Genomic DNA, 10,652 nt, shown 5'->3' with positions numbered 1-10,652 from the left:
TTTTAAACCTCCTATGTAGTTCATACATGCATAATCTATGAGCAATTCTGTTTGAACTCAATTAGCCACGAAATCCCTAGTTTGAAAGCGACTGTTTACTGGAATCTGTGCAGCACCATTTTCCCTACATTTTCCTCCCACACAATTCCAGTTCCAGCCAAGGAGGTACAGCCCCTCGCCATTTGAGTAACAGCTAGCAAAATGCACACAGAGCAGAGAAAGAGAGAGAGAGAGAGAGAGAGAGAAAGAGCAATGACATGGTGCACATATCTGAACATATGTGACGTAGTTTTCAATTTTCGGGTACCGCTTTTGACTTGTGAGTGCTACATTCAGAACTACTAGCTAATAAGTATATAACATTACTGGAGAATCTTTTTAACGTCCAAAAGTGGAAATCTTGTTGCAGGCTCTCTTTCCATTTCTCCTGAAACCCGGATGCATCTGGTTGTTTCGACCCCAATGAGGGTGAGGCTGAGGTGACCCCTCTACCCTCTTTCATTAACAAATATCAACGGCCCATACTACCTACCATTGCATATGCCTGCCTGATGATAACTGTGTCATTTATCTGGGAGAAACGGTCTTCTATCACAGAACATTTGAGCATGTCCCCAGACTAGGCTACCGATGAACATTTCAGAAAGAATGTGAGAGTCTTATTCATCGATATACCTATTTGCATAATACTTGAAATACATAAACATTTATCTCATGTATTGATACTTTTATGGAATGACCTGATGTGTGACTGTAGACAGTGTTGGTGATAAGCTTACTAACTCGTAATAACTCCTTTATAAAGCAATTACTCAGAGGTAGGCTTACAGAGGCTGACTGGGCACCATTTTCCCTAGCAGAAGACAGCCATACATCTCTGCCAAGGTCATGAGCTAAAAAGTTGACCATACCCCTTCATGCAAAAGCAGAAGGGAAGGGCCAATGTTGAAGGGGGAGGTTTTACTATTTTCTAGCAAAGGCCTCGCGGGACTGTCAAACTAGCAGTTGCTGTGTGGCAGAGAGAGAGGGGGTGAAGAAAGAAGAATCAAAACATCCCGAACATCCCGACACAAGGAACATTTAGGGGAAGCTGCAAATAAATGTATAGGCCTAAAACGCTGAGACTGCGACAAAGAGAAACAAGGTCGTCGTTTATAATTATTGGAGAATGTGAGCTGTTGAAACGTTGGATGCCAAATTATTGAAGCAACCTCTCGCAGCTCTTTAATCAAGTTACTCCTCAGTTTATGTTTACAAATACATCTGGTTTTGATTTTAGAACAAGTAAAGAATGTCCGGCTTTCATCAGCGCAATTTGCTGTTTAAACAATTGTATTTTTGATCCATAATTCTGCATTTGGAAGCGCTCTTCCTACCGGTGTAGCTACTTCAAGAATCAAAGATAAGTTATACAGGGAAAACAGGGCCTATTTGGTAGTTTTTTGCCTGTGTCGTGGTCGAGGAATGGCATTCCGGGTAGAGGCATATGCCCAATTGCTGTTGCTCGTGTTGGCATTGGACCTGAGTGTGCAAGGAGCGGCGCCACAGTATCAAAAACCAGAGGTGAGTGAGTAATAGCCTGCTCTTGGGAGGTCACTCGAAAGTAAATAACAGGGATTGATAGTTTGTTGCCAGATTCCTCAGAGTTAACGGCTACCCTGGAGCGATTGGGGTTATGTGCCTTGCTCAAGGGCACAGCGACATATTTTTCACCCTGTCGGCTCCCGGAATCGAACCCGCAGCATTTCAGATTACTGGCACAACGATAGGCTAACCACTTGGCAATATCCTATCTTAAACTATGTAAAAAAAGAATATATGCATCGTGATGTTTTAACCTGATATATAGCAATGGGCCCTACTGTTAACCTTAAAAGCGCAAATAACTTATTCTTATCTTAAAAGAGCCAAATTGGTAATGATTGCAGAGAGAGACACTGTCTGTCAAGCAGTAAGACTTCTCATTTGGTTTAACATCTGGTTTAAAATCTGCAAAATAAGCATATATTTTAAACTGTTCACACATTTATAGTCAAAATTGATGATTCAAAATAGACGTGTTGAACAGATATTTTGATCAATTTCACCCATAGCCAATTGTTATAAACATTTGTGTATTATTCATTTAAAGTGTTGTGTTTCTGTCATACCCAGAGCTGAAAAAATTGGAAATTGAGCTAATCTGATATTTTTCTATTTGTATTATTTAACTTTTATAGCCTAACGGTATGACCTAAGATGTCAAACCTATATGGGCGATATGCGATCAGACTTTTGGAACGCTATAGTCTATCAACTCAGTTCCAACTGTATCTGAAACATCACACTCTCCACTTGGTATAGAGACATTGACTGGAAGCTAAATATGTATTTACATTTAAGAGTTATTTTTGAGTTATAGTGGCTGCCATGTTCCCCAGGGGCCAAATCTGGGGTGGCTTCATGCCTATATCTTTTCAGGGTACATACATCGACCTTATGGGGTGAGAAATGTACCCTTGTTGGCGCTTTTAGGGTTAAAAAGTTGTACCCCAAAAGCAAAGAAATAATTTCCCAGGTCTGGGATGTCAGACTGTCAGTAGAACTGGGGGGATGTGGGATGGATCTGACCTCAGCTAAAGGACGCAGACCACAATGATGATGGCTCACATGACAACATTTAGAAATGCTGAGGAGGCAAAATCAAAGAAAAAGAGAAGAAGAAGGCAAATGGGGAGAAATACCATGGTCTCTGTATTGTGGTCAGGTACAGAGGCACTTTCTGAAAGGATAGGGGATTTGGAGTTGCGGGTAGGACCCAACTTCAAAGACATGCGGAAATATAATTGTTGACATCTGTCCTGAGTTAGGGTTGAACTGGGGGAAGGGAGTTTTACAGAGAGAAGGGCTGTGTCTGAAGAGATGATAGTCTGGTGGTCAGCAGTGGAGGAGGCCTCACCAGCGGTCAGTATCCCTAGTCAGAGAGATATGAAGTTCCTTTGTTTCGACTACAGGAAGTCACCATCATGTTAAACCCCCACGCACCCCATACTCCTACTGACAGACATATATCATTTAGGAAAACACAGTCGGCTAGCTAGATCATTTATGAAAACAGTTAGCTAAATCATGTCACATGAAGCTCTGACTAGATCACTGTAGATGTCAAATGTCCTTTTGATGTTTTTAATCTGACTGCTGGCGCATGAACTGTAATCTGAGCATACTGTAGGGGCCTGAATTGCAATTCCAGCTGTGCAAATGGAAAGAATAATTTATCTACATTAGGGATGGGAAACAGACTATTGTAGGCACGCGGAACAATTTCCAAATAAAACAAATCGAAAATATTTTGGAACTCAGTGTCAGGGGAGCGTACTGGCAGCAGAGAAGTCAGACGCAGGAGAGCAAAACTGTGTTTCCAACAGCTCAGTTTAATAATAAAAACCCACCGGATACAGAACAATACAATAAATGGGTACAAAACCCAACGCACACCAGAACATAACGTGCACAAGCACTGACAACAAACAATTGCGGACAAGGACATGGGGGGGAACAGAGGGTTAAATACACAACATGTAATTGATGGAATTGGAACCAGGTGTGATGGAAGAAAAGACAAAACCAATGGAAAATGAAAAGTGGATCGGCGATGGCTAGAAGGTCGGTAACGTCGACCGCCGAACGCCGCCCGAACAAGGAGAGGGACCGACTTCGGCGGAAGTCGTGACAGTACCCCCCCCTTGACATGCGGCTCCAGCAGCGCGTCGACACTGGCCTCTGGGACGACCCGAAGGGCGAGGCGCAGGGTGATCCGCACGAAGACGGTGGAACTCCTGCAGCATAGAAGGGTCCAACACGTCCTCGACCGGAACCCAGCACCTCTCCTCCGGACCGTACCCCTCCGACTCCACGAGATACTGAAGGCCCTCGCCCGACGCCTCGAATCCAGTATGGAGCGAACGGAGTACGCCGGGGCCCCCCGATGTCCAGAGGGGTGTGGAGGAACCTCCCGCACCTCAGACTCCTGGAGCGGGCCAGACACCACCGGCCTGAGGAGAGACACATGGAATGAGGGGTTAATACGGTAATCGGGGGGAAGCTGTAACTTATAGAAAACCTCGTTCACTCTCCTCACTTTAAATGGCCCCACAAACTGCGGGCCCAGCTTCCGGCAGGGCAGGCGGAGGGGCACGTTTCGGGTCAAGAGCCAGACCCGGTCCCCCGGTGCGAACACCGGGGTCTCACTGCGATGGCGATCTGCGTTCTTCTTTTGGCGCGTCACGGCCTGCTGAAGGGAGACACGGACGGCTTCCCATGTCTCCTCCACGAGCCTGAACCAGTCGTCCACCACAGGAACCTCGGTCTGACCCTGATGCCAAGGTGCCAGAACCGGCTGGTACCCCAGTACGCACTGGAAGGGAGAGAGGTTAGTGTAGGAGTGACGGAGTGAGTTCTGTGCCATCTCGGCCCATGGCACGTACGCCGCCCACTCCCCCGGCTGGTCCTGGCAATAGGACCGCAGAAACCTACCCACATCCTGGTTCACTCTCTCCACCTGCCCATTACTCTCGGGATGAAAACCTGAAGTAAGGCTGATCCCCAGATGCTCCATGAACGCCTTCCAGACCCTAGACGTGAACTGGGGACCCCGATCAGACACTATATCCTCAGGCACCCCGTAGTGCTGGAAGACATGTGTAAACAGGGCTTCCGCAGTCTGTAGGGCCGTAGGGAGACCGGGCAGAGGAAGAAGACGACAGGACTTAGAGAAACGATCCACAACGACCAGGATCGCGGTGTTACCCTGTGAAAGTGGAAGATCAGTTAGAAAATCCACCGACAGGTGCGACCAAGGCCGCTGTGGAACGGGTAAGGGGTGTAACTTACCTCTGGGCAGGTGCCTAGGAGCCTTACACTGGGCGCACACCGAGCAGGAGGAAACATAAACCTTCACGTCCTTAGCCAAGGTAGGCCACCAGTACCTCCCGCTCAAACAGCACACTGTCCGACCGATCCCAGGATGACCAGAGGAGGGTGACGTGTGGGCCCAATCGATCAACCGGTCACGAACAGCAGACGGCACGTACAGACGCCCAGCGGTACACTTGACGGGAGCGGGCTCTGCACGTAACGCTTGCTCAATGTCCGTGTCCAGCTCCCACACTACCGGCGCCACCAGGCAGGAGGCGGGGAGTATGGGAGTGGGATCCATGGGCCGCTCCTCTGTGTCATACAGCCGGGACAATGCGTCTGCCTTCACATTCTGGGAGCCTGGTCTGTAGAACAGAGTAAACACAAAACGGGTGAAAAACATGGCCCACCTTGCCTGGCGAGGGTTCAGTCTCCTCGCTGCCCGGATGTACTCCAGATTACGGTGGTCAGACCAGATGAGAAAAGGGTGTCTAGCCCCCTCAAGCCAGTGTTTCCACGCCTTCAAGGCATTTACGACAGCCAACAGCTCCTGGTCCCCCACGTCATAGTTTCGCTCCGCCGGGCGGAGGGGCGGAGCTTCGGTGGCGTACCCGAGCGCTGTGAGAGCACAGCTCCTATCCCAGCCTGGGACGCGTCCACCTCCACTATGAACGCCAAAGAGGGATCCGGATGGGCCAGCACGGGAGCCGAGGTAAACAGAGCCCTCAGGTGACTAAAAGCCCTGTCCACCTCAGCTGTCCACTGCAAGCGCACCGGGCACCCCTTCAGCAGTGAGGTAATGGGAGCCGCTACCTGACCAAAACCCCGGATAAACCTCCGGTAGTAGTTGGCAAACCCTAAGAACCGCTGCACCTCCTTTACCGTGGTGGGAGTCGGCCAATTACGCAAGGCTGCAATGCGGTCACTCTCCATCTCCACCCCTGAGGTGGAAATGCGATACCCTAGGAAGGAGAACAGGCATTTCTCAGCTTTGACATACAGGTCATGCTCCAACAGGCAACCAAGCACTTTGCGCACCAGGGACACATACTCGGCGCGTGTAGCGGAGTATATCAAAATGTCATCAATATACACCACCACACCCTGCCCGTGTAGGTCCCTGAAAATCTCATCTACAAAGGCTTGGAAGACTGATGGCGCATTCATCAACCCGTACGGCATGACAAGGTACTCATAGTGACCCGAGGTGGTACTAAAAGCCGTCTTCCACTCGTCTCCCTCTCAGATACGCACCAGGTTGTAAGCGCTCCTGAGATCTAGTTTAGTGAAGAAGCGCGCCCCGTGCATTGACTCTATTGCTGTGCCTATGAGCGGTAGCGGGTAACTATACCTAACAGTGATCTGATTCAGACCCCGATAGTCAATACACGGGCGCAGACCTCCCTCCTTTTTCTTCACAAAAAATAAACTCGAGGAGGCTGGTGAAGTGGAGGACTGAATGTACCCCTGACGCAGGGATTCAGAGACATATGTTTCCATAGCCTCCGTCTCCACCTGTGAGAGGGGATACACGTGACTCCTGGGAAGTGCAGCGTCTACCAAGAGATCTATCACACAATCGCCCCGTCGATGAGGTGGTAATTGAGTCCTGGTCTGAATATGCCAAATCGGCATATTCAGGGGGAATGCGCACGGTGGAGACCTGGTCTGAACTCTCCACCGTAGTAGCACCAATGGAAACCCCTAAACACCTACCTGAGCACTCTCGAGACCACCCCGTGAGAGCCCTCTGTGGCCAAGAAACAGTAGGGTTAAGACAAGCTAATCGGGGTAGGCACAGCACCACGGGAAACGCAGGAGAGTCAATAAGGAAAATACTTATTCTCTCCGTGTGACCCCCCTGCGTCACCATGCCCAAAGGAGCAGTGACCTCCCTAATTAACCCTGACCCTAATGGTCGACTATATAAGGCGTGAACGGGGGAGGGCACATCCACGGGAACAATGGGGGTCCCTAAACTATGAGCTAACGCTCTATCAATGAAATTCCCAGCCGCGCCTGAATCTACGAGCGCCTTATGCTGGGAATGAAGGGAATACTCAGGAAAAGTGACAGACACAAACATATGTGCAACAGAGGGCTCTGGGTGAGAATGGTGCCGGCTCACCTGGGGTGACGCCAGAGCGCCCTGCCTCGATTCCCAGAGGAACCAACCCGGTACCAACCGGCAGTGTGACCTCTGCGGCTACAGATGGTGCACGAGCGGGAACCCCCTCCGGTCTCCCTGCGCACCGTCCCTCCCAGCTCCATGGTTATCGGAGAGGGGGTGCGGGAGGATGGAACCACCAGACCCCGATCTAAACGTCTGCGAGTAGCCAGCAGGTTGTCCAGCCGGATGGACAGGTCCACCAGCTGGTCGAACGTGAGGGTGGGGTCTCTGCAGGCCAGCTCCCGATGGACGTCCTCGCGCAGACTGCAGCAGTAATTGTCAATCAGGGCCCTGTTGTTCCATCCCGCGCCGGCAGCCAGGGTCCTAAACTCCAGGGCGAACTCCTGGACGTGCCTCGTCTCTTGCCTCGGATGGTAGAGGCGTTCACCCACCCCTCTACCCTCGGGCGGGTGGTCAAAGACTGCCCGGAAACGGCGGGTGAACTCCTCAAACTGGTCCAACGCCCCATCTCCCTCTCTCCACACAGCGTTGGCCCACTCCAGGGTTTTCCCGGTGAGGCACGAGACGAGGGCAGACACCCTCTCACGACACGATGGAGCCGGGTGGACGGTGGCCAGGTAGAGGTCTAATTATAACAGGAACCCCTGGCAGTTCGCATCCCTCCCGTCGTACTCTTGGGACAAGGAGAGACGAATCCCACTGGGTTCAGGCGGGAAAGGGGCGCTCAGGGGAGACCCCGGTTGTGTTGGTGGAGGCGCTGGAAGAACTCCCTGTCTCTTCCAGCGGTCCATTGTCTGGACAACGTGGTCCATGGTGGTGCCAAGATGGTGTAGTATTGCTGCATGCTCCTGGACGCGCTCCTCCACTCCTATGACCGGGGTACCGTTTCCTGCTGACTCCATAGTTAGGTCGGAGATTCTGTAAAGGTGTTTAACTGGCGGCAGAGAAGTCATACGCAGGAGAGAAATAACTGTGTTTCCAACGGCGCAGTTTATTCACACAAAAAAACACAGGAAAACATAACAATAAAAATCAATGGGTAACATAACCCGACGCACACCAGTACAGATGTACACATACACTTACAATAAACAATCAGCGACAAAGACATGAGGGGAAACAGAGGGTTAAATACACAACATGTAATTGATAGGATTGGAACCAGGTGTGATGGAAGACAAGACAAAACCAATGGAAAACGAAAAAAGGATCAGCGATGGCTAGAATGTTGGTGACGTCGACCGCCGAACACCACCCGAACAAGGAGAGGGAACAACTTCTGCGGAAGTCGTGACAATAGTAGAATACACAAGGTGTAATTTTGAAATGTGATTGTGCATCAGCTGTTTTTCTCTTGTTATATTAGTCACTGACAGTCACTCAATTAGCCCATGTCAGCTGAAATGTTTCAGAATGGTAAATTAGTCTAGCGGCCAGCTATCTAAACTTGTAGTAATCATGGTCGAATTAGCGACAGGGGGGGCCCCATTGATTTTGTTAGTCATTGTCACTCAGATATCATATTAAAAACCGCAAACATTTTTCTCCACCCCTCTCCACCTGGCATAATTTGTAGAATTGCGTGAAATTAGCTGTTAAATTTATTTTTTCTCTCGCCTTGGGCTGGGTGTTTATCGTATTTTACTATATATCGGTATTGATACATGGACCAGTTTGGGTTTTTACTTTACGTTAACCGTATTGACATTTCTGGTTTGTTAAATGTGATACGCAACTCAGGAGGGTGTAATGTCAGTTTTTATAGTTTACTCCGTTTGCTAGTTGTGTCGTCTTTCTCCCTCCTTCTGCATGTCGCTTCCCACACCAATCCCTGCTCCCTGTCACTCAAGGTGAGAGCAGTTGCTCTGAGTTACAAACACTTTCTTGCTGTTCACTGCAGTCTGCATGGTCAGGTAGATGCAACAAGATGTTGGTGAAAACAATTCTGATTCCCACAAGTGTTCTACAATTACTCTATTCGACCTATATTACTCTCTGCTAGTTTGTCTTTTCTTAGCAAGTTGTGACTAAAATACATTTTGTTAGCCGCTAATGCTAATCGCTAGTTAGCTGGCTAGTTAGCTTGTTAAATGTACTAAGAGACCAGTGCAGGCTCCTCAGAGGAGAAAGGGGAGGACCATCCTCCTCAGTGAATTTCAGAAAAATACATATAGTGAAACATTAAAAAAGTATTTTTTAAATAAAACTATACTAAATATATTCACGTCACCAAATAATTGATTAAAACACACTGTTTTGCAATGAAGGTCTAGTAGCCTCAGCAGCACTCTGTAGGGTAGCACCATGGTGTAGTCAGAAGACTGTCCTCCTCTGGGTACGTTGACTTCAATACAAATCCTAGGAGGCTCATGGTTCTCACCCCCTTCCATAGACTTACACAGTAATTCCTCCAACCTATCAGAGCTTTTGCAGCATGAACTGATATGTTGTCCACCAAATCGAAGGGTCAGAGAATTAATCTAGTACTGAAAGCATAAGCTACAGCTAGCTTGCACTGAAGTGTATAAAATGTGGTGAGTAGCTGACTCAAAGAGAGAGAAAGACAATAGTTGAACAGTTCTGAACAAATTAATTCATTCCAAAATTAAGGAGAATCAGGAAAGAGAGAGAGAGAGAGCTATCTATATTTCGTAGTGTATATTTTTCTCACGTTCAGTTACTTAGCTAGCATCGAATGGAGCTAGCTAGTTTGGTCTACTCAAACACTTGGCTCAAATAGAGAGGGATGCTATGTTAGCTAGCTGACTATGGCTATTCAACACTGGAACTCTTCCAAGGCAAGGTAAGCTTTTGGTTTTATAAATGTATTGCCACCGGGGCCCATCGGTGTAACTGCTAAACTGCTTGTTGCTGACTGTACACTGTGCTGCATGATTGTAGTGGGTTTACTAACATGTTAGTTCTAGTAACTATGTTGACTATGACATGACAACGATGTAGCGGTTAGCGGTCATGATAGGAAGGTTTGGCTTGGAAATTTATTTATTTATTTACTTATTTATTTTTACCCCCTTTTCTCCCCAATTTTCGTGGTATCTAATCGCTAGTAATTACTATCTTGTCTCATCGCTACAACTCCCGTACGGGCTCGGGAGAGACGAAGGTCGAAAGTCATGCGTCCTCCGAAGCACAACCCAACCAAGCCGCACTGCTTCTTAACACAGCGCGCCTCCAACCCGGAAGCCAGCCGCACCAATGTGTCGGAGGAAACACCGTGCACCCGCCCCCCTTGGTTAGCGCGCACTGCGCCCGGCCCGCCACAGGAGTCGCTGGAGCGCGATGAGACAAGGATATCCCTACCGGCCAAACCCTCCCTAACCCGGACGACGCTAGGCCAATTGTGCGCCGGCTGCGACAGAGCCTGGGCGCGAACCCAGAGACTCTGGTGGCACAGCTAGCGCTGGGAAATGCTTTTTTGAGTTGTCACAAACAGCTGATGTGTTGTGCAATGAAGTCCACAAGCAAAGGGAAAAAGTGAGAGGAGGAGAGCGCGTAGATTGATGCTAGAAGGAATTGTATATACAACAAGCTGTTTGAATGTGGCTGCTATGAAAGTGAACTGTATGTGATCAGGGGTGTATTCATTGCGCCAATTCTGTTAAAA

General features: G+C 48.7%; 1 protein-coding gene across 1 annotated transcript in view; it reads left to right on the top strand.

Annotated features, from left to right (window-relative positions):
- Positions 1-969: 969 nt before the first annotated feature.
- LOC120020209 (matrix metalloproteinase-14-like) overlaps positions 970-10,652 on the top strand; it is a 28,555-nt gene continuing 18,872 nt past the window's right edge. Inside the window, exon 1 of the mRNA XM_038963718.1 lies at positions 970-1,563. Within this exon, the coding sequence (XP_038819646.1) occupies positions 1,465-1,563 (99 nt within the window). The 5' untranslated portion in view covers positions 970-1,464. The remainder of the gene's footprint in view (positions 1,564-10,652) is intronic.

The sequence above is a fragment of the Salvelinus namaycush genome, chromosome 25 (assembly GCF_016432855.1).
Source record: "Salvelinus namaycush isolate Seneca chromosome 25, SaNama_1.0, whole genome shotgun sequence".
NCBI classification, from domain to species: domain Eukaryota; kingdom Metazoa; phylum Chordata; class Actinopteri; order Salmoniformes; family Salmonidae; genus Salvelinus; species Salvelinus namaycush.
Note: the sequence above shows the minus strand (reverse complement) of the source record. Positions and strands in the feature narration are given on the sequence as shown.